Genomic DNA, 22,911 nt, shown 5'->3' with positions numbered 1-22,911 from the left:
CAAGGGTTTTGCAATTCACTCAACAATTCAACGACGTATTGAGAAATCTTTGAATGAAAAGTTTGTTATCTCTCTTGGAACGCTAAAAACTGCCTTATCAATACGGCTAGATGGACTACCTTTAGTTTGTAGCCAATGTTTCCTGGAGTTGCAAACAAAATAAATAGTTAGCGTATAATTAGTTACGGTAGTCAGGGACGCACTGACAATACTTACATTTCGTTCATCGCTTTTTCTTCACCTTCGAGTTGTCCTTTCACTGTATCATCGCGAGTATTCATGCACCAACCACGTAATCCCAAACTTGACGCCTGTTTTTGGGTGTACTGCAAACACAAGTTCACCGGCGATTAAAATATCTCATTTGCATTTCGCGTCAAAATGTCTATTTTTGTAATCTTACCTTGCGAAAGAACACCCCTAGAATACAATAGGCTTTAGATTCAACAATCACGAATAGTATTTGTAGATTTTACATACCTTGTACAATTCCAAACACTTCGAAATCACACATAAACAATTTGTTCGACATCTTCCGTTGAATCCTTGGATCGATGCGAGAGGATGCTAGACTTAACGTACTGGCACAGTTTTCTGCAATCCTACCGTCTATTTCGCAAGAACTGAAAAGAATTCCATTCGTTCGTTCGAGGGTTGCTATGATTCCCGCAAAGGATATGAAAATAAACATCAAAACATTTGCAACCATAGTGGAAAACGTACAAGTGTTGCGTCAGGGGTTCTCAGCTTTACTCATAAAGTAAATAAAACATTTAAATCAAGCACGCATTACAGTTATTTTACTATACATTAGGAATTGGATTTCCGAACGCAAGCTAAAAGAAAAAAAATTGTAATCGCAAAGTCGTAAAAAATACAAAAATTCTATTAAATTGATCAAATCATCATCTGATCATGTAAGCCCTGATTGTTCCAACCCCTTGAAGATAGAACAGAGCTCAAAACCGTCAAACGTCAATAAATCGGTACAATCGGTACAATCAAGCCGGCTGCTATATTTTTGGTGTTTCAATCATCGTTAATTTGTTTTCCATGTTTCATAAAGTAGAATTAGATTAACATTAATAAAGTATTGATTTACGCATGTACGCGTGTACTGCAACATTACATACGTACTATAAGCAGCTTTTGTTTGCAGTAGCGGCACGCGTTGTAGCAGATTGTTCAATGGTTGAATCGTTTGTAAGCTTTCGAAAAGTTGCTCCGGCAAGACAAAATGCAAAGGAATACCAATCCTGCTCAACAGTATTGGCTTCGTTGTAACCTTTTTCGCATCTATTTGCATAGCAGTACTCTTCTGCAACGCCAGGTATTTGTGATTTCTGCTACTCGCTCAATCTCTTTTAGCTTGGATATTTCCTTCTGAATGCGTCCGTGTGCATCCAGCTGTTGCTGCTCACGTAATCGCTTTATCGTTTTGGATACATACTTCTATGTGCTTGGCTGATTTAATTCTAATCAACCTGCCGGAGCTCATCGTGAAATTGATCGACTTGGGATATATAAAAAAAATCCATCCGACCGATTTATGTTTGCGAAAAATGTGGATTTTTGTCACTGCTCACTTGGAAATAACTGAAATGTTTCTCAGGTAAACTATATTTTGCTCAACAACGAACTTTTTGTATACAGTTCAAATGACAACAATAACGTCTTCCAACAGCAGTTCAAACGTCTTATTACAAGCAAACGTTGGAAGCTGTCAAACATCGTTGGCGCCAATGTTTTCAACCCATTCGAGCATAGGTTTTGAGCGCGTAAGCATTGAAAACTTTCCAGAAAACATTGGATTTGAATCCGGGATTGTGTGCGAATTTTAAGACCTCCAGTTGTATATTGCGGTGGAAATCGTCGTACGTATGTAAAGAAATCTATTAATCATCAGTAAAGTGTTTCATTACAAGAATGTTCTTTGGTTTCATAGCTGTTTGCAAGCGGAATCAAATTGACGGACGGAATCAATACAGCACCATCAAGCGATGCCTTTGCTCAAGCGAAAAGTTCTGCAGAGAGTCGTCGAATCGGTGAATGATAATGATGAAGTGTTTGTATGCGAGATAACGGGAGAACTTTTCAGGAACTATGATGATTTCTTTAATCGCACCATGCTGTTGTCTTCCACCGTATGGAGCTGTGCGATGACTGGGCGCAGCAATTTGACGTATAGGGACGCCCTTGAAAGTGAAAGGTCTGCTAAACGTACTCTAAAAACATTTCCTACCGCGCTGAAAGGCCCGATATTGCTCATCGCTTCAAGTACCAAGCGTACGGCAATACAAGATTTGGCCAGTGATGTCCACGGTTATGCAAAGGATGTGTTCTTTAAGGGTGAAACCGTGTACACCAAAACGGGTGATCCGGAAACGATACGCAAGGCCAAAATTGTCCGGGTGGTAATCAGTGGTTCGCCAAATGATCATATTCCGTCGCGCCTGATCTACCACGTCGAGAGCTGTGATGAGGGAGCTTCAGCAAACTATTCCGTCCGCGGAGAAGCCATAATACGGGAGCGGAATTCTTTGTCACGGGAAAAATGTAAACTGTTTCTGAAGCAGCACGTTGAACTGGGAGCATTTCAGATGTTGTGCGTGAAGAAGGAATCCTTGGAACAGTTTGTTACGTCTAAAGGTTGTACCGACGCTAAAGTATTCTACGGACAGAAGCCGGACTTTAAAGTTTCTAAAAAATTACAACTACAGGAAAAGTCCTCCCTGGCCGCTCAGAAAACCGCAAAACCCCCAAAGATTGCGAACCAAAAACGTGCCAAATTGATAGACAAGGAGAACAACAAAAAACAACATAGCATTGAAAATTACTTGACTCAATTGCCTAATGATTCTGTTGCAAAAAAGGAAGAAATCATAGAAAAAAAGAAAAAACGCCTTGAAGAGCACGCTAAACAGAAGATTTTGGCAAGGGAACAAATGCAGATAGAGAAGGAGCGGCTACTTCCACAGGTTGCGATCGCGCTGAAAGAATACAGCGCTATAAAGGAAGATTTGGAGCTTACAGACCACCGTGTTATACCGCCAGCACGAGAGGTGCAAACGTTAATTGGTGAAGAATATTTCCCTGACTTTCTTTTCATACTAGAATTTCTGAATACGTTTGGCGATTTACTATCAATCGAAACTAAATTTCCAGATGGTGTTACGATGGATCTGCTCCAGCAAGCCCTGATTCTAAGAGAATATGATGGCCCGCTCAGTGATATCCTTCAGGTGTTACTGAGTACAATATTTGCTGCCCTTAAGGTTCTGGAAACGTCTGAAGAAGCGAACCTAGAATCAGGCACCAAAAATGTGGCCAATTGGTGCAGCAAACATTTCTCTACTAATCTTACGGATCTACCGATGGATTCGACGACCGTTTCCGAAATATTGCGGTTACACATTAGCGCTTATAGTCAATCAACCTATTTTGGTGATGCTTGTTCTATCTTGATCCGTGATCATCCAAGCATAATGCAAACGTTAGCAACACACAGTGTTTTCCAGTTATCAACTAAAAGTGTAATGCATATAATCTGTGCACTTATACACCAGTTGCTTATGACTGATGAAGTACTAAGTCGAGTGGAGAAGGTAGGAGATGCTCGAATCAAGTTGAAGAACAACCATCAGGAACAGAGTCGTTTAACACACAAGACAAAGTCGTTAAAACAGGTTGCGCAGGACAGCATGAACAAAACGTTAGCGTCATATGCGGGCCAGATGTCGGATAATGAGTTAGACGAATGCCGGAAGAAACTGGAGCAAAATCTGAATGACGAATTGGCAGAAATCGAAACGAACGCCTGTCGTAAAATGAAGGTGTTGCAGGATGAATTCGAGACTCTCAATCGAAGTTATAATTTATACCAGGTGCACCTAGGATCCGATCGTGGCTTCCGCAATTATTGGCAGTTCCAATCGATACCAGGTTTATTTGTGGAGCATGATAAAAAGTTCATTGGAAGTTGCCTGGAACGCGTGACAATGCATATTCCTGCTTTGGCACACTGTGAACTAAAGAATAGAAAGAAGTATATTACCGAGTCGATTCTACGATGCGCTGGGAACAGTAATGGCTTGTTAGAAAAAGAAGGGGATATTTATGAAGAATTGTTGTTCCGCGGGATAAATTTGCTGCAACAGAGCAATGCACCAAAAAAAGATGCATTATTACTTAACGAAGCAAATCCTGCAGTAGACAATAACGTTCCTGCCACACATCCAACCAACCGTGAGTTATTCATGTGTACTGGTAATGCAGAAAACTGTCCTGTTCATCTTCCTGTCCAGATATCCAACCTTCATACTAAATGGGGCTTCTATGCGACGCGACAAGAGTTGGATGCGCTCATCAAAAGCCTCAACCCAAGGGGTCGCCGCGAACAATCCCTTCGTAAAGCGTTACTTTTACACCGTGAAAGCATAGAATCAAGGATTGAGCGGTGCCCGATAGAAAAATTGTCCATCCAAACTGACGATCGTACAAAGATGCAGGCCAGCACGTTTGAACCGCAACACAAGAATCCAGAACCGGTTATGCCACAAAGTGAGTTGCTCGAAACAATGTTCCGAGAGAGTTTGCTCGAACTAGAAGGACGAATTACTGCCGGATGTTTGGGTGAGCTGAAGGTTAACAGTATTGAAAAATGGCGTAAGGCGATATTGAATCGTTCGTACGATTCGCAAATCAATGAAAAACTAGTGTGGGGTCAGAGCCGTCAGAACCAGAAGTCTTACGTAAAGAAACCAAATGAAGAATCATCTAGTGAGGAATCTGAGGAGGACTTGAACGATATGTTCGAATTGTGTAAAACAGATCAAAGTTATGGTTTACCGGAAACTACTAATATTGATGTATCTACACAGAATCAAGATGCATCAAATGGTTCGCTGCAAAATACAGTTCGTTCGATGGCTTCAGCGTTGCTTCAAATCGAGCAAAGCATTGATATAAAGTTTTTCAGGCATCCGTTTGGACCAAAAGGAATTTGCAAGGACCCAAACAGGATCCTACTCTTTCAATTTGTAGGTCAGAAAAAGTTGCTCCGTTGGGAAGCTGGACTAATGCGTGCCACTTCGTTCTCGCAGCTCTTTTTACATTATCACGTACTTTACGATGGAATACGATGGTCCAGATCTATAGAGAGAGCAGTCTGCATGGTTTGTAGATTAAAAGGTAACGCCAGCGTATCGCTTTTGTGCGACGAGTGTAATCGGGTCTGTCACATGTATTGCCTTAAGCCGAAACTTAAGAAAATTCCGGAGGGCGATTGGTTTTGTATGTTATGCAGACCAAAGGATCACGAATCGAAGTACAGAGTAACGGGCCGAATGCGAACAGCCGAAATAATCGATTACAACGAATCGAACACAAGTGATCAGGATTCGGAGAACACGGATGATAGTGATGATGATGGAAGTAAATCAATCGACGAAGGATCAGAATCGGGAGTCGTCGTCAAACGTCGTCGAACGGCCTCGTCCTTGACATCGTCAAGTGAGAAAGAATATGAAAGCGATAAAGATGAAGAAGATGATATATCAATCAAAGATCCTGAAGAAACAAAACTTAAAATTGTAATACACAAAAAGGCCGAAACAAAGAAGGAAAATTCTTGGCGGAGTGCTACCCGTAAAGCTAACCAGGGAACAGGGACTGTACACGCCAAACGTGTCCATCAGATAGAATCCAAGAAGGCAGAACGAACCAACAAAAGTACGCCACGGGAAAATCTTAACCGTTCAAACGCTGGAAGACGGTCTCTGGACGCAAAAAAGAAGAAAGTAAATACTTCGCACACCTCAAGTCGAACAGCTCGCAACCCGGAAATAAGAACAGTAAAAAACCAATCGCTACAACGACGTGCTCACCCCAAGCGTGCCCGGGAAACAGAATCCAAGAAAGATGAACATGCCAAAAAAAGTAAACTTTCGGAAAACATTAATAGCCCCACCACTGGACGGCGGTCGCTGCGACTTTCGACGAAGGAATCGTAATGTGGCGGTAATCATCGATATTTTACTTTTAAGATGTGATTTTCCATTTTTTTTCTTAATATAAAATTCGAAGCACGTTTCTAATATGATGGATTTTTTTTCTTTAATAATTCGGATATTAGAAATGAGCCACCATAATTCACGCATTTGAATTGTTTTTTTTTTCGAATAATGAATTAGACACAATCAAGCTTACTTTTAAAAATATGCTACAATGGTAAAAAATAAAAAAGACCGTTTGTAATGGTATACTGAGAGCATCTGCATTGTTTCTATTTGATCAGTAAAGTCGAATCCAGAAACAAAAGCAGTTATTGCACTGAATTAAGCTTTAAGTATAATTTTGAAAACGTTATCTCCCAATTTTCACTCGTGCTCGTGCAACGATGGTTTTGGCAGGATAACAGAAAAAATAGCGATTCCATCCGATCTCAACCCTCAAACCATGCAAGGTAAACAACGCAGCAGCAACCGTGCAAGCGCACGTCATTCCCCGGGTACGCAAGTAAAAACAAAAGGTTGGTGCGTGAGAAATTGTAAAGGCTGGTCGTGGAATACAACGAGGGAAGGTAGAGCGGCCAGCACAACTGTCAAAAACGCGAAAGAAATCTGCAAAAGCCCAATCCACCAACGACAACGAACGATAACGTTGAACAATAACAATAACAGGAACAGCAAAACTAGCAACAACCTAGTTCAGCAGTGCTCTGTGGTTGCGCCAGCAGTGAAGGTGAAACAAAAGCAGAAGGAAGAAAAGTGAAACGATAATCCCCCTTGAAAAGAGAAAGTATCTGGCGCTATCGTGTCGAAGAAGTCGTGTCTTCCTTTATGGCCATTTACTATTTCTTGCCATATCAATGCGTGGTGTTGGTAGTGTGTTATTGAAGAATCGAATTCTCTTTAGTTCCCTGCTGCGGAGAGGTTCCCTGGTTGCGTAGGTACTGCGTAAGGTTATTTACGCTTTTCCAGCCCTTCTTGCTGTACCAATGCGAGAAAAGAATTCTTGCCATCTGTATGAGACGCATACGATACGACAGCGTACCACAAAACGATTGCTGCAAGTAAAAAAGTAGTGCAAATAGGGCATCGAAAAAACAACGTCATTAAGAAGAATGTGTGCGGGATAATTCTCCTCTTTTCAAAAAGTTAAACGCACTGCGATGTTGCTTCTAAATATGTTTCACTAAATCATCTTACGTGACACAATCCTGTCCTGCGTGTATGTGTGTCAGCTTTTCTTTGCTTAATTTCGTGTTTCGTGTTGCTTATTTAGTGCGTCGCGCGTAACCGTATCGACGGATTGTGTCCGCCAAACGGAGCGAAAGAAAAAGAATACATAAATAAACGAACGTAACGTCAAACGCGCCCCGCCGTATCGCTCGCTCATTTGATAGCCGTAGGCAAAGGCCGCAAGTGATAAGGGGCCTCGAGTTCAACCTGGTACGGAACCGGAGCGGTATGGTGCTGTGTTAACCGCTGATCGAGCCTCCCTCGAACGTATTTTGATCGTGACCGGTTCTGAGGGAAATGCGTAACATTTGTTGCTGCTCGAATATTGGCAGTGTGTCGTGGTAAAAGAAATCGTAAACCAACGGATCTTGCAGCGAGTTCTATACGTCCTGCGGAAAATCTTTAGCAACGTCATCTAGCCGATCACGATATAAACGAGAGGTCAAGTGCGGTTGGAAAAGCTGGGTGAACTATATCTAGGTCATCTGGTGGGGATATTATTAACGCTGTTTGTCAACTTGGAGGAAGCAACCAGATTTTGGTCGAAGATACGGAGAAGAATGGATGGTAGCAGTGGAGGAGGTGGTGGTGGGGCAAACAGTGGTCCACCGAGCACCGTACATCCTTCTTCGTCCTGTCTGATGGCGACCGATGCAGACATTAACAGCTATTTAGGCAACTATCCACAGTATTCATCGCGGCACAGTGTACCGGGCAGCAGGGTAGGCGCAACTGCTGCGTTAGCAAACGGAATCACCTCTACCGGCCGGTGGGAAACTAGTACGGACTGTACGATACCACGTAAGAAAAGCTGGTCCGAACTGAAATCCATCGTTAACGAATCGCGTCGCCAAATGGCCACAACGATGGCCGCATCCTTTCCGATGAGCGTGAACTTTCGTACACTGTCCGATGGGAGGACCCGGGTGTACTTTCTCAGTCCTCCGCCGGCTAACGGTTGGGATACAATACTGTTTTACGTGGATGTTCCGAATACTCAAGCAACAGCCAAACGCTGCGAAAGGGAAAATCACGTGGAGGACAGTGATGATATCGACGAGCTGCGGTCCGGTGCACAACAAAAGCGTCTCCTCGAGTGGCACCAATTGCTTGAGTCGGTACTGGGCCATCTACCGACAGCAAATTCCCGCGAGGTACAGCTTATGCTCGAACGAAAACGCCTCTCGATCTGGGGAATCACCTCGTACGAGCTCCACAAATCGAGCGGTAAAATAGTATTTCCTGCCTGTACCACACTGTATCAATGTCTAGATACGGGTTACGAGGTAAGTGTGAAATAAACGGCCACTTCATTAATCAAATGTTTGGATGTTACTAAGATGTTACATGTCTTTGCACCATCTTTTACAGGAAAATACACTCTTCCCTTCGGAGCTACGGTTTTCGCAGCGGGCGGCGGTGATCGATCCGCAGATATGTCCACAAAACTCGGACCTGGTGGCATTCGTGTGCAATGGGGACATTTGGGTAGTGCACACGCATAGTGGCCACAGTGAGCGGCTTACGTACGCCCACGACGGTCGTCGATCGTTTGCCGAGGATCCACTGACAGCGGGCGTACCGTCGTACGTGATGCAGGAAGAATTTAGTCGATACCAGGGTTTTTGGTGGCAACCGGAAAGTCACGGTGAGTAGAAAAGCTGCATGTAAATAGTTTTTATAATGTTTTGTGTGTGTGCCAAGCGCAACCAGGGCAAAGAACTGTGCGTCCTTGTCAATTTTGTACAGATGCTTATTTCACCTCAATCTGTAAGATCATCTATCGCACTTGATTACATTGCTTAACATGTGACATTTAATTTAAACGTATACTGTAACACTTGCCAGTATACATCAAGCGTTTTCCGTGTTCTGTTTGGTTTGGGGAGATGATGTACGGCCACACTTGAATCACTTTCAATTGTATACCAACACACCTTACAAACACCATGTACTTGGTTAATGGTTTAACTTGCAGCTATGCAACAAATCGTAACATTATCCGGCATCCGGCAAACTGATCTGCTGCAGAAGCTCCTGCCTTATTCTCCTCATCTAAAAAGGTCATCATTATTTGATGACTGGGACTGCTTGACACACTGGTTTGCAAAGATTTTTTTTTATCAATGAAAGTACTAATTGCGCCGTTTTATCATCTATTATTTGCTGTCCCTAACTTCTGTTACTATAATAGCCGGTGAAAATAAAATAACTTTAATGAATGGTCGTCTTACACTTTTTAGACACTCTCTCTTACTGGTTGTCGCTCGTGACGCATGTGTTGTTTATGGTACACTCAACAAAGCTCTCCCACATTTAACAAAGTGGGAATTTAGTGGGAAGGAATGCTATGTGGTTATGGTTTTCGCCACATGCATCATTATCGATATCGTGATCATGATCGTACGAGTCTGTTTAAAAAATAATGATTCGCCGGTTTGTTGCATTAGTTTTCCTCATCTGACGACGCTGTTAATGCACAACGTAAATATGGTGCATTTTAAAATACCCTGCCAAACCGACTATTGAATATAGGAATGAATGCATATGTTTTGTGATTTTGAAATGGCGGTGTGTGTATCCATGTTTCCATTGTGCTAATTATTTTTCTTTATCCATCAAAGAAAATTCATTGATGGAATTTTATTGCAGATTGAAGAGATGTCGTAATTCGTTTAGCGATGTATATATTTTGTTTAACGTAGGTTATCTCTAAGTATCCAATCAATATTTTAGCCTAAATCAAGGATTGTTGTATTTTATTTATTTACTTATTTGTTTTTTTTTAGCATATTAGCATTTTTTATAGCTTAGCTTATTTAGCATGAAATTAGTTTCAAAACATTTTACAAATACACTGTGTACACCAAAGGAGTTGTATTGCACAAAATTTATGTTTTACGAAATAACTGGGGTCAATGATCCTCGCGATGCGTATGTAAGTCTGGTGCAACTATAGACGATTCATTTGTCGGTGCGTTGAATGATGAATTAAAACCCAACAGCGAGTCTTAATTTGAAAGGAATACATAAAAAAAATCGGTAAAAAAGAAAAGATGTGATGTTCGAACGAACACGTGTGTATGTGCGACCTTCATCGTATTTGACCGCAATCTCCTTTTCGAATAGGTTTCTGATGAATGGTGACTATACAAGATATGATCATATTTTCTATGGAGAGTTGGTCCAATGCTTTCTATTTTACCAACTATAATGTATTGCCACATAGTTTGGGAGTGGCCCGGTGGCGTGATGGGTAGCGGAGCCAGTCTTCACACGGACGGACCGGACCAAAATCCCATCCGTACTAAACCACCGTATCCAGCTACGGGTTAATAAAGTCTCAGAAAGCCAGAAATAGCAGGTCGTAGACCTCTTGAGGTTGTTTCTGGCTCTCTTTGACTTTATTTACCCGTAGCGGGATGGTCCGTCCTATTGATCCGGATGGGATTGTAGACTGGTTCCGCCGTGTGAAGTCCGGCGCGCTATCAATTAAATTATAAACGGATAACATAGAATAGGGTTTTAGATAAAGTAGAAAAATATGCTTCATGATATCAGTAAGTCTATTAACATATTCTTCATTGTAATACGCACAGTGTTTCAGTGTTTAAAATTCAATTCATTAGTGCGACACCCACTTCAACGGCTTACAGAGCGAACCACACACGTGTTAATCTATTAACATCGTTATCCGAATCGACATCAACCTAAATAGCTTTGTCGTGTTTTGCTAAACCACATTACCGAAACAGTACGGAAAATGATCCACCAACAAATAATTATCAGCGATCGATTGCACCTTAACAACCGGTGATGATGGTGGCACAGACTCGAGCGCAAACGCGGTGCGATCGATTGGGACAGACCGTGGCGTTGCAAAGCACAATAGGCGTTGGTGCGATTGTTTCGCACCTTCGTCGATTGACTCTTCTGGATGCGATGTGATACATTACCCGCACACTAGAGGGTGCGCTACGCTTCTTAGCTCCAATTCCTTTGGACCAAACTTCACCTTCTCTGATTGTGTGTGATCGAATGGGATTGGGTTGTAATTTAACGTGTAATTTCACCAACACTTTGTTTCAACATAGAACGTGCGTACTGCGTTCAGCATACCTAAACTCATTCGCTCACACGTGGGGGAAGTTTCACGATGCGGTGTATGGATATGCATGCATGGACGCATCTTGCACATGCAGCTTTTTTGTGTGTTTCCTTTACGCTTTTGGCGATCTACATATGTAGCAGTGTTAAGCCGCTTATCGTTATTTGCATGGTTTGCAATTCAGTTTCAAGAAGCGTTTTTTTTCGTTCTGTTAATGTGTTAATAGTGTTCAACCATGGTTGAATGATGATGTCCGTTACGTTAAAAAGTAAACGCAACGTTACGGTATAAACGCTAAAACGCTTGGAGTTGGCACTCGCTTAACTGACTTGTAGTAGGAATAACCCAAAAATCCTTGTTCACTATCTGTTTGCATGATGTTGGCGAGCATTCCCGGCTATCTGATCTTATCAGCATTCGGTCTATAGCACACTTACTTCCGTATTTACCTACGGCAAAAACGATTTTTGCTATTTCTTTATTCGGAAGGATGCGTATACCACTAAAAATTACATAGTTTTTCATTCCATCACAATTTCTTCCAAAATTGCCAAGATTGACACTAGAATTTTCGTGTACAGGCAGTCATAGCCCCGAGATACGCTATTATAGCGGTACACTATAACCCGGAAATCGAATTTCCGCGTAAGTCGAATCTGGGAGTAAAATCGTTTATAGTTCAAAGTTGCATAGCTGACCTCCTTCTCTGCACTTAATTTATTTAGCAAACTAGGCTACTTTTTCATAGAATACATTAAAATAAACTAAAAATAAATGTTTTATATGACAAAGTAAGCTATTTTAGACCAATTGTACATCTTTTTGCTTAGATTTAGTGCAATAAACTAACTCAGCTGTCAAATTTCCAAAAACCGCGTATCTCCGAATCCGCGTATAAGAGGAACCGCGTATCTCGGGGACTGCCTATACTTTGTTACAGCACTTAATATTGGTTCCTAAAGACACATACACTGCTTCTACTAAGTTGATGGAGCATTATCGATAGATCGCGATCACCGGCTTTCATCGATAAGGCAACGTGTTTGAAATTTTAAAAAATGTCGCTTTCGTGTGATCAGTCGATGGTCGATCATCGAATCGAGCAAATATATCTGTACGCAATACAAAGTATATGCTATTATTACCCCGTACATGTCGCCCATTATCTAACGGGAACCATCTGAGAATTGACACCCAGTTGTGTGATAATCTGAATGCTCTTATGGTTGATTTGTTGTAAGTTGGCTATGCGTTTGGTTCTTTAATATAGGTAATTGCATAAGTTTTACTAAAGGCCAACACTAATATTCCAAACGATATGTAACACAAAGTTAACAACATCTTTAATTGGCTGTTTACGTTGTTTGTAATAATGTGTGCTCCGGTGCATCGCATGTCACGATTTGTTTGCACATGAACCAATAGGCTCCCAAAATTTGTATCGGGTGAACCTTTTTAGGGGCAGCTTTAGCAAATAGCTTTGGTATCCACCGATGGGAAATGCCAAGCGAAGAGGTTATGGAGAACATTTAAGGGAGAGGGCAACAGAAAGGATTGCCGCAAAAGTCGAATAAGGCCCCGATGCGTTCCAAGAAGAAGTTTTTGCTCCCTACCCCAGGTTGAAAGTCGGCCGATTTTCATTTGTTTCGTGCCCACCACGTATGGGCTCTGGCCGCTATGCGGGTAACTATAAAACCACCGAGTGACCAGCACAGTAGCATCATTCGTCGGTGTTCTCTGCAGTAAGACACAGGTCGAATTCCAACCTAACCGTGTAGTATCAGCAGCATCAAGTTAACGAACAAGTGTCTCTAGTGTTCCATCTGTAGTAATTTCGACAAGTAACTTTGGGACCGCTAGTTGAATTTACTTCCCACATTCAACTGCAAAATAATGAAGGTAAAACAAAGCGATTTTTTTGGTTTGTTAGTTCTTTTATTGGTGGTTCTGATTGTTAAACCACTTTACCTTTGCTTTACAGTCCTTCATTGTGCTGTCCATGGCGTTAGCGCTCGCTGTCGGAGCCGCTGTCGAAGGTGGCAAAGCCAAACGCGGTCTGTGGGACTTTGGTTCAGGTCACGAATCTTCCTTCGGGGGTGGTGATTTTGGTGGACATGATTTCGGCGGTCACAAGGAGGAGGTGAAACATGTTACGATCGTTAAGAAGGTTCCAGTGCCCTACCCGGTGGAGGTGACGAAACACGTGCCGGTAGAGGTGAAGGTTCCGTACCCGGTCGAGGTGGAGAAAAAGGTCCCGGTCATCGTGGAGAAGAAGGTGCCGGTTGTAGTTGAGAAGAAGGTACATGTTGACCGTCCCGTACCGTACCCGGTGAAGGTACCAGTAAAGGTTCCGGTCATCCACAAGGAGTACGTCGAGGTGCCAAAACCATACCCAGTCCACATTGAAAAGCCGGTACCGGTCATTATTAAGAAGCCGGTGTACATCGAAAAGACTGTTCCCGTGTCGATTCACATCAAAAAGAAGACCCACTGGCACTAGGAGTGGTTCCTTTTCGTGGTTAAGTTTTGTAAATAAATAAATTCACTAGCGACAAATCGTGCATGTCTGCTGATAGACATGGAACAAATATTAAATTGAATCGTTTTGTTTACCTTTCCTTGCAAATGTGAAAGCATTCTTTTTTCTGAGAAAATCGCCACTTGTTGAGGAAGGTTTAAGATATTTCATAGAATTTCATGGGAAGCATTTTTGTTAAATAATGAAGTGTAAACTTGAAATGTTTTATGCAAAAAAAAAATACAGCAGAACGTTAGATGTACAGAATGTTGAAGCAAAATTTGTCCTGTGTACATAATAGTAAACTACATGCAACAAATGGCCACTGCACAGGGAGAGTATTGCATAACAGAAGATAGTCGTCTCGCGTATGCAGTGTTACTTCGAACTATTTATTCATAACTTACCAGTGACTCTCCAACACTGACACTACATCACTATCGGATCCAGTGAAATCGGTAGTATTTATTCAGCATCTGCCAACATTAGTGTTGATCGCCCCTGACTAAGCTCCGCATTAACAATGTGTGGTAGAGCGACCACTAACCTGTTAAATGCCGACTAGAAACGGCCCTTGGCGCGAGATAATAACGTTCGATCATGTAATAATTACAGCCGGACGGAGTGTGTGGTCACCTTTTCGGGTCATCAGGCCATTAGATCGAGTGTTGATGAAAGTGAAAAGTGCACTTGGCAGCATCGTAATGCAACAATTCTCCATCCACGCAACATCTGATCGCGTCCATCGCGTCTAGATCAGTATTCGTTATCCAATGCTCATTACTGTTGAATGTGTCGTCGGCACAAAGTAGACTCTTGTCTGTTATCTGGGTTAGTTTTTTTTTTATTTACTGAGTTTACTCTGCACATTCACTTACAAATCCAATTCGATTGAATGGATCAGTACGTTCGCCAAGTTATTGCAAAATTGTTTAACGCGTTCAGCGTCGTATTACCCAAATTTGGGTGATGCCTTATGAAAATCGCCTTGAATGATTTTGACACGGCGTGGAACGTGTTAAGCAAAATGGGACTAAAACTAGCTAAACCAGAGACATATCCTGTCGCATGTATCTCGGTGAAAGGGATAGAGTTGAGGTGCAATAATCGTCAGCAGTAGATCTTGAACGAGTTGTTATGCAATCTGAGTGGTATGGTTAGAAGTAGGATATTAGGAATTCATTTAAAAATATTTAGAATATTTATACGTTTGTCAACAACTTAAGCCATATGGTGTAATGTTTCTAATCGGTCGCAGAAAGACCGCAGAAGAACAGATTAACGAGTTTCAGTTTTTTTTATTTATCCAATCTTAAGTATATTTTAAGACTTTTTAGTATTTGGTACGATTTAAAAAAATATATAAATTCTTCCTTCTTCCACTTGATTAATGTCACACACCATAATGGTGAAACTAGGATAAGCACTGTGCTCTCATTAAACTACTCGTGCAACGGCAGACGTTAAAATGTAAAAAGAAACGGGGGCGCGTGCGCGTAAACACGTGATGGTTGTCTTGTTGCGCAGGGATTGCGCATTCATTTGGGTAGGAAATGTAACTGCCCATCAGCGGCCGCACATCTTACCAGGGGAACGCTTTTCTGCGCGTCAACCTGGGTTCTGCAGTTTACACGACTGACGCTCGACTCTTCTTTGCTTTGCACGCTAATGAGTGGATTTTCTAGAAGCATAGAGTAGCGCGCTTTGAATCGTTATGAAACTATCCTCAAATCCCTAACTTTAGATGGAAATAGTAAACAATACATAAACATGTATAGTCAACTGGTTTAATCAGCTTTATATGTGAGATGTATGGAAATATATCAACAAATATTGGAATATAAACATATTACAAATACTCATTTGGTAGTATGAACACATATCAGTAGAGCAATCTATGTTTGTACTTATCATTATTTTTACTTATATTAGTTTCCTTTGCAACTTCTCTTTTTCAGACGAGATTTATCGCATCGTGTATGAGGAGGTAGACGAGAGCGATGTTAGTTTATACACCTTTCCATCTTCACAATCGTCTGGTCGAGATTACGAGGAGTATCGCTTCCCGCGTGCCGGAACCCCGAATGCGAAATCAAAGTTAAAGTTGGTACAATTTAGACTTTCGGAAAACCTGCGAATTACGGAAATTTGCATCAAAGAACTACAGTGTCCGTTAACGTTCGCCTTCCCCTGGTTGGAATATATTGTGCGCATCGGTTGGACGCCTGACTCAAAGCAGTGAGTAATGATGGACATTAGGAAATAATTCGAATTATGCACACTACCTTGTACACATCTTTATTTTTTTTTTTAGCATTTGGGCACAATTGCTGGATCGTCCACAGCAGCGACTTGAGCTTGTACTACTGCCGCTGGATAATTTTTGCGAAATCTACAGCAGCTCGTCTTCTTCGCCGAATTGTGGTGCGACAGGTACGGCAACGACAGCCACTGGTCCAAACAGTACAGCTGCTGCTCCATCGTACGGCTCTTCTCCTGGACAACATCCTTCACAACAACCTCATGGGCATCCTGCCCACGCGCAAAGAAAATCGTCTTCTGGGTGGCGCTCACCGCTGGACAAATCTACGCGGCCACTGCAGGTGATCTATTCGGAAACGTCCAATAGCTGGGTGAACGTGCACGATGTGCTACAGTTTGTCGAGCTATCCGAGCAGGAGGTGACGTTTCTTTGGGCGTCAGAGGAAACTGGCTATCGTCATCTGTACTTGGTTACGTCTAGTCTTATCCCGCACGGGTGCAATAGTAGCGGTAGTAGCAGTAGTTATAATAGCAATAGCGTCGGAAACCATCAAAACACAATCCTTAGCAATGTACATCACAAACACCATGGACATGACGAAGCGAATAGCGCCAACTTTCAAGCAATATCTAGCGGATCGGACCACTCTCTTCCATCGATGGCTTGCATCGGCAGCACGCTGATACCACGCATCGTCAATAAGGTGACGCTTACCAGCGGTAACTGGGAGGTGCTAGGACGAAATGTGTGGTTTGATAGGTTGCGCCAGTTGGTGTATTTTATGGGACTCCGGGAGACGCCTCTGGAGAAACACCTGTACGTGGTAAGTCTTGCGAAGCCCAACCAACTGCGACTTCTTACTATGCCCGGATTTTCGTTCACCGTCGAGTTTAACGATGTAAGTTGCTAACAGTTGTAAGTAAGCTGGTTCTGACCGTTAGATGTGTTTTGACCGTTACCGATCTCCGCAGGACTGTACACTATTTCTACAAACGTACTGTAATATCTCGACGCTGCCATCATGGGAATTAATACGAATTAGACATGATACGGACGGCAACAGTAATGGATGCAGCCAGTCGCCATCTTCAGCAATTGATACCCTGGAATTGATCTCGATGGGCTTCCTGGCCGAGGGCGGGCCCTCGGAAAATACTCTGTACAACCCCTCCATTTACAGCCCGCAGATCTCGACTGGAGACGTACTATACGCGATGGTGTTCAAACCACACAATTTCATGCTTGGCGTCAAGTACCCGACCGTGCTTAATGTATATGGTGGACCGGAGGTGCAAACGGTTAGCAATACGTTTAAAGTAAGTTCAATACAACTGTTTTCCTTTGACTGTCGTTTGAAATGATGTTATTGTATTTTTGCTTTTTGGTTTAGGGAATGCGTCAACTTCGAATGCACATGCTCGCTTCGCAAGGGTATTGTGTTATTTGTGTCGATTCTCGCGGCTCGCGCCATAGAGGCGTCGAGTTTGAGTCTTATATCCGGTGTCGGATGGGCACGGTTGAGCTATCTGATCAGGTTGAGGTTCTGCGAATTCTGGCTGACCAGCTTGGCTACATTGATATGGACCGGGTGGCAATACATGGATGGTCCTACGGTAAGTGTACATAAAGTGCTTTACAAGTACATTTAATATTTGAGTATTAGTTTTTGTTGGAAATCTGCAAATATATTTCCATTTTAGGTGGTTATTTAAGTCTAATGGGACTAGTGCAATACCCGGATATTTTTAAAGTTTCTATTGCTGGAGCGCCTGTAACAAGCTGGGAATATTATGATACAGGCTACACAGAACGCTACATGGACCTGCCGGATAACAATCGCTCTGGATATACTGCTGGTTCAGTGCTCAACTACATTCAAAAGTTTCCTGACGAGTAAGTTCATGTTGTGTAATGTTCTCTCTTCTGAACCGCCAGCGATCATTTCGTTTCGTTCGGTTATATTTTCAGGGACAACCGTTTGCTCATCATCCATGGTCTTATCGACGAAAACGTGCACTTCTACCATACCTCACAGTTGGTCAGCCGATTGGTGCGTGCGAACAAACCCTACCAGCTGCAGGTGTACCCGAATGAGCGCCATTCGCTTCGTAACTTGGAAGCCAGCAAGCACTACGAAACGAAATTGTTATCGTTTCTGCAGAACCATCTTTGAACCAACGAGCTGAACAAGGCGAAACCAAAAAAATCCGCATTTGGCACAGACGCAGAGCGGAGATCGGTCTGGAGAAGATTGTGGTACGGTAGTTGCTGGGTATTCTTTCCCTGTCAATGCAACCAGCGTAACCAACCATCTCTCGCTGGTTTCCGTCCGTCAGGATCGACGTCTCTTTCACTTTCAGTCGAATCAATTCCATCAAGCTGTTCATGGCGCTCCTCGATGATGAGTTTGGTGCGAAAGTTACGGCTGTTTCGATTTCGGGCACTGTTTGACCGGTGTTAAGCTAGACAGCAAATAAAATTGGCAACGCTATTGTTCGCTCGTTCGCTCGCTTAACATCACTGCACTGGTGCTCGCCATGTAATGAAAAAAAACTCAATTTAAGAAATAAGTCACATATTTAATTGATTCTAAGGTACATCGGAGCGCGTAGTGTGGATAAATTTTAAACATTACGATTAGAAGAAACAAAATACGGCGAAATTGTCCTTCTTCATTGTCCATGTTCTGCAAACTGCCCTTCCTTGAACTGGCATCGATACAAGATGTTCTTCTTCCGGCATGCTGCAATTTTTATCGAACCAATGTCAATCTACCAGAAACGAATGATCGCCATGCCTGCGGGCTTGTTTCCGAACATTTTTTTTATCGTGTACATTCTTTTGTTTTGAGCAGAGGGAGACAATTCGGTGGAGCGGATTTCGTTGTTTCGCTGTTTCAGAGTGAATCAAAGTGTAAAATAATGATGTAAAGTAGGTTGTGCACGTGGTTAAGAATTCGAATGTTATAGTGGTTGTTACAATGCGATTTTTATCTGGTTTAGACTTTACGTTTCTCACAGTTGACGCGATTCTTATTTCATTACGCTTGCCGGCAAAAAGTTGTTAGTCATTTTCATTAAAAAAATCACCTTATGTTTAGTCATAGATGAGACAATACAATGTGTCTGTGTTTTCGTGTTTTCGCTGCTAGTTTGGAGCTGTAGTTCATTGTGTTGTTACCATTTTTTTTTCAAACAAATATATGCGAAATTTTTTTCTCAAACTCTAGCGGGTTGTATACACGTCGTCCACCTAACTCGCATTGATGCTTTTTGGTGCTGTCGGCAACAAACATGTTTATTTTTTCATAACACTTAAAGCTTGGACCAGATACAAACAAATCAAACTAATGTTGGTTTTGAAAAAAATATCAACAGTACGCTTAAACTCTTCACCATGTCCGAATCACACAAAGTACGAACACAGAACTAAACGAGTGAGTAGTGTACGGAATGAATAAAATATTATGCTATAAACTAACAAATACGGACATTTACTGCAAGGCGCATGTTAGAAAATATCAACCCGAAAGAAACAGCAATAAGTATAAAAATACTTTGAATCGGTCAAAGTTATTCAGCATTAGAAGTTTTAGCTTATATTTTTTAGCGTTTATACAAGCATCACCTACAACGCTTAAGGTTTATCAAAGATATTTTCTTTGTTTTATTTTTCTTATACTGTTTTTGAAATTGTTATTCCTTCTGGGAAGATATGGAATTTCGCAATCGAAGATCATTTTCTATAGCAGTGGTCTCTAACCCATTATCTGCGGGCCACTTGTGGTCAGTGGTACAAGTAGAAGTGGTCCGGCAAAGAAATTGTTTGGTCGTTGACGATGCAACTTTTCTTGGCGGATTTATTCTACAGTGACACAGACCGATTTATCCTACAGAGCAAATGGTCGTAAGCTAATTTTACACTTTTATAACTCTTTTACCATAATTAATTGCCCAAACTAAAATTCGATTTAAGTTGTTTGATTCAATTCGGAGTTGTTATTTAGTTTTTAAAGGATTTCATTAAGTTTAGGCGTTTCTGTACGTCCTCGCAGGTTGTCAGTGCCATTCGATGTCTGTTAAGGTTGTCCGAAAACTGCTGTATTATCACATTATGGAATTGTTTATATTTTTTCCAAATTGATATCGAATTGAATTGATTGAAATTGACTTGATTCCAAATGTTGTGTACTGTGTGTATTCTACTGCAAGAAAGCCTCACTAGTCGTGTCTTCAAAAATTTTAGATCGTTCAAGAACTGCAAGAACTATACCTTTCCGCTTCATTCCCAATATGCTTGTATTGTCAAAGCATTTTCAGCATCAGTTTCGATTAGTATTCATTTACATAAAGTCACTAAAATAAAGAAATCGTTAAGTATATTTAATAAGGCTAGTTTTTTTTTATTTCTTAACAAATGTGATCAAGTACAGTTAAGTATAAAAAGCGACACTGATTCCGAATTTAAAGTAAAAAAATGCAGTGACAAATGAATCAATCAAATGCACTGATTTGATCTCTGTTAGACCACCGATCCATTTTCATGTTCTAGATTTTGGTCCGATAGCTTTCTACCGTTTTCGGCACCGTTTTTGGACCGTGTACTGGGTTTTAAAATAAATAAATCTAAACAAATTGTAGTCGTTCCCTTAAAGTAAGTCACTTGGAATGTGATTCCGTGCGCTGTGGTCGATCGGTGAACATTACTCTGGCTGACGATAGACCCCGTTAAACAGGACAGACCGAGTGCCATAATCGTAGATGATGAATACGAACGGATGGTTACAATGGAACATGGCCGGATCGACCGGTCGCGAGGATCGGAACGAAAAGGCAATCGTTGCGGAAGCGGCCACTGAACCTTCTTCGTTTACCTCTATTTTTGATTTCTGTAGCACCTCATCGAAGCCGATCGGTTCTCGCCCATCAGTGAAACTATCGAAATTGGCCGTATTCTCAAACAGCTCACCCATGCCTAACCGCTCCAGCACAGGCTTCATTTCAACAGTTTTCTCGATGTTAAACTTCGGCAGCTTAACGTCAACCTTGCGCGAAATGCCATCGTTCACCACTTCGTGTAGGATGTTAGTGTCGGCGGCCAGTCTGGCTAGCAATTTCGAGAGAGCGTTTGGTTCAGCCGGTGGCAGAAAGACAAACATCGATACCTGATTTGGATTGTCGCTGTGTTCATTGTCGTCGCCCTCACCACCCGCACTGTACGGGAGCTCCAGAATGTGACAACCCAGCTTTTCATTAGCAGCTGCGAAAAGATAAGTAGGTAATCAGAATTTGCTTTAGTGATCTGCGTCGCGCATGTGGACGAAGATTACCGTGACTGAACGTTCCCTCGACGTGCATCATATCGACAAACAGTTGACGGTCGGCGGAGATGTAAAAGATTTCCTTTTTGGTTTCAGCAGCCTTAAACTTAGTCTGCCAAGTGCCCTGTTTGATTTGAGCAAGCAGATGAATTCCTTGCAATTTTCAGTAACGTTCTTTGCTAGGTTGTTTCGCGCGTCACTAACTTACCTTGAAGTATGCCGCGTTGGCAATTGCTAGCTTGGTGTTGCGGGAGATTGCACCAGGTACCAGTAGGTCCTTAATATGTCCCCGTGTTGCCATCTCAACCCATCGGTTAATGTACACACGTTGCTCCTCGGGCTTGTTTTCGTAGTCGAGCTGTTCGATAGTGTCGGCAAACTTCTGTTGCATGCAGGTCGAGATGGGAATCTGGCGTCCAAAGAACAGCTTATCGACCGAGCTAAACCCGACCGCGTTGCTTTCGCTGAATCGACCCTGCAGTGATTTCCGGGCTGTATCGTATGCTTCATGTACGGTCGTCTTACTATCGGACCACTGCAGATTAAGACCGGTTCGGAGTAGCTTTTCCGTAGAATTTTGTGCACCGAAGTACATCATCAGCAACACATTATACAGACTATACGGTGAAAAGAAGAGATTTTCGTTGGGCGTAGCAGTGTTGATGGCATCCAGCAACTGCAGAGTGAAGATCGATTCACCCTTGTACAGCCGCGTACGGGACTGATCAAGATCGGATTTTTCCGTTGCCTTTTTCTCATCGCCCGGCGAACATTGGCCATAGGCGGACGGAAGAGTGAGGATTGTGATCAGCCCTAGCAGCAGCAACAGCACACGGGCACCTTTTCCCACCAGGTTTGGCATTTTCAATTTGTAATGATGTTTGTTTCTATTTGGAAGAGAAGAATATAAAGCATGAAAACCGATCAGATATTGAAAATTAAAATCTCTGCGTGATAAAAAGTCACAACTAAATGGAGCCATTTTTTAACAGGCGGAACTTCAATGAAATGCATTTAAAATTAATTTTTAAGGATAAGAAAGTACACGTTATTCTACTAGAACCACAACACTTTGCCGCTACTCAGGAATATTTGAGGTTGATAGCAATGTTTTTAGGTCATATTGCGATATCCTGTAAGCATTTTTTGTTTGATTGTTTTGCTTTCGGTCATGGTCGAGTTTTGCGTAGAAAACTTTTTTACGTGCGTGTGATTGATTAATGAGGGAATTCCCCAACAGATGTTGATTATGCAATGCGCGGATAGAGGATGCGCGGAAATCTATGCTATAGGCTATAATAACAACAGCAGTGTTTGTACATTGAAAACATAAAAATATTAAGCTGGTAGCTTCCTACTACTATCAGTAGACTGATAAAGCTTTGAGCTGTTTTCATGTCAATAGGGTATCACTTATTCAGGGAAATGTATTTCTATATAATTTCCATTATCGTTATACTG

At 42.0% G+C, this 22,911-nt stretch overlaps 4 protein-coding genes across 4 annotated transcripts; 2 read left to right on the top strand and 2 right to left on the bottom strand.

Annotated features, from left to right (window-relative positions):
- Positions 1-27: 27 nt before the first annotated feature.
- LOC128719499 (acylphosphatase-2-like) lies at positions 28-709 on the bottom strand. Its single transcript, XM_053813123.1, has 4 exons — positions 481-709; positions 404-420; positions 217-326; positions 28-142 (listed from the first exon to the last, which is right to left on the bottom strand). The coding sequence occupies exons 1-4, from the start codon at positions 707-709 to the stop codon at positions 28-30; spliced, it is 471 nt and encodes a 156-aa protein (XP_053669098.1).
- A 1,291-nt stretch (positions 710-2,000) lies between these two features.
- Positions 2,001-6,011, top strand: LOC128718071 (bromodomain adjacent to zinc finger domain protein 1A-like). The gene has a single exon (XM_053811745.1). It carries the CDS (start codon positions 2,001-2,003, stop codon positions 6,009-6,011), a length of 4,011 nt encoding a protein of 1,336 aa, XP_053667720.1.
- A 1,790-nt stretch (positions 6,012-7,801) lies between these two features.
- On the top strand, positions 7,802-18,303 carry LOC128708821 (dipeptidyl peptidase 9). Its single transcript, XM_053803802.1, has 8 exons — positions 7,802-8,527; positions 8,613-8,889; positions 15,826-16,105; positions 16,182-17,028; positions 17,102-17,446; positions 17,521-17,743; positions 17,831-18,023; positions 18,099-18,303. Exons 1-8 carry the CDS (start codon positions 7,802-7,804, stop codon positions 18,301-18,303), a joined length of 3,096 nt encoding a protein of 1,031 aa, XP_053659777.1.
- A 2,529-nt stretch (positions 18,304-20,832) lies between these two features.
- On the bottom strand, positions 20,833-22,312 carry LOC128719914 (serine protease inhibitor 88Ea-like). The gene is made up of 3 exons (XM_053813556.1): positions 21,659-22,312; positions 21,460-21,574; positions 20,833-21,389 (listed from the first exon to the last, which is right to left on the bottom strand). The coding sequence occupies exons 1-3, from the start codon at positions 22,310-22,312 to the stop codon at positions 20,833-20,835; spliced, it is 1,326 nt and encodes a 441-aa protein (XP_053669531.1).
- Positions 22,313-22,911: the final 599 nt, after the last annotated feature.

The sequence above is a fragment of the Anopheles marshallii genome, chromosome 2, assembly GCF_943734725.1.
Source record: "Anopheles marshallii chromosome 2, idAnoMarsDA_429_01, whole genome shotgun sequence".
Taxonomy (NCBI): Eukaryota; Metazoa; Arthropoda; class Insecta; order Diptera; family Culicidae; genus Anopheles; species Anopheles marshallii.
The sequence above is the reverse complement of the archived record's forward strand: the minus strand, read 5'-3'. Positions and strand labels throughout refer to the sequence as shown.

Excerpts from the sequence above, each read along its gene's own strand:
- LOC128719499 (XM_053813123.1), bottom strand. The coding sequence starts at position 709 with ATGGTTGCAAATGTTTTGATGTTTATTTTCATATCCTTTGCGGGAATC. Across the intron at positions 143-216 it reads GAAAAAGCGATGAACGAAAT|GAAACATTGGCTACAAACTA; the intron begins GTAAGTATTGTC and ends TTGCAACTCCAG.
- LOC128718071 (XM_053811745.1), top strand. The coding sequence starts at position 2,001 with ATGCCTTTGCTCAAGCGAAAAGTTCTGCAGAGAGTCGTCGAATCGGTG.
- LOC128708821 (XM_053803802.1), top strand. The coding sequence starts at position 7,802 with ATGGATGGTAGCAGTGGAGGAGGTGGTGGTGGGGCAAACAGTGGTCCA. Across the intron at positions 17,029-17,101 it reads TCACCGTCGAGTTTAACGAT|GACTGTACACTATTTCTACA; the intron begins GTAAGTTGCTAA and ends CGATCTCCGCAG. Across the intron at positions 17,744-17,830 it reads AATACATGGATGGTCCTACG|GTGGTTATTTAAGTCTAATG; the intron begins GTAAGTGTACAT and ends TTTCCATTTTAG.
- LOC128719914 (XM_053813556.1), bottom strand. The coding sequence starts at position 22,312 with ATGCCAAACCTGGTGGGAAAAGGTGCCCGTGTGCTGTTGCTGCTGCTA. Across the intron at positions 21,575-21,658 it reads CCAACGCGGCATACTTCAAG|GGCACTTGGCAGACTAAGTT; the intron begins GTAAGTTAGTGA and ends CAAATCAAACAG. Across the intron at positions 21,390-21,459 it reads CGAGGGAACGTTCAGTCACG|CTGCTAATGAAAAGCTGGGT; the intron begins GTAATCTTCGTC and ends ATCTTTTCGCAG.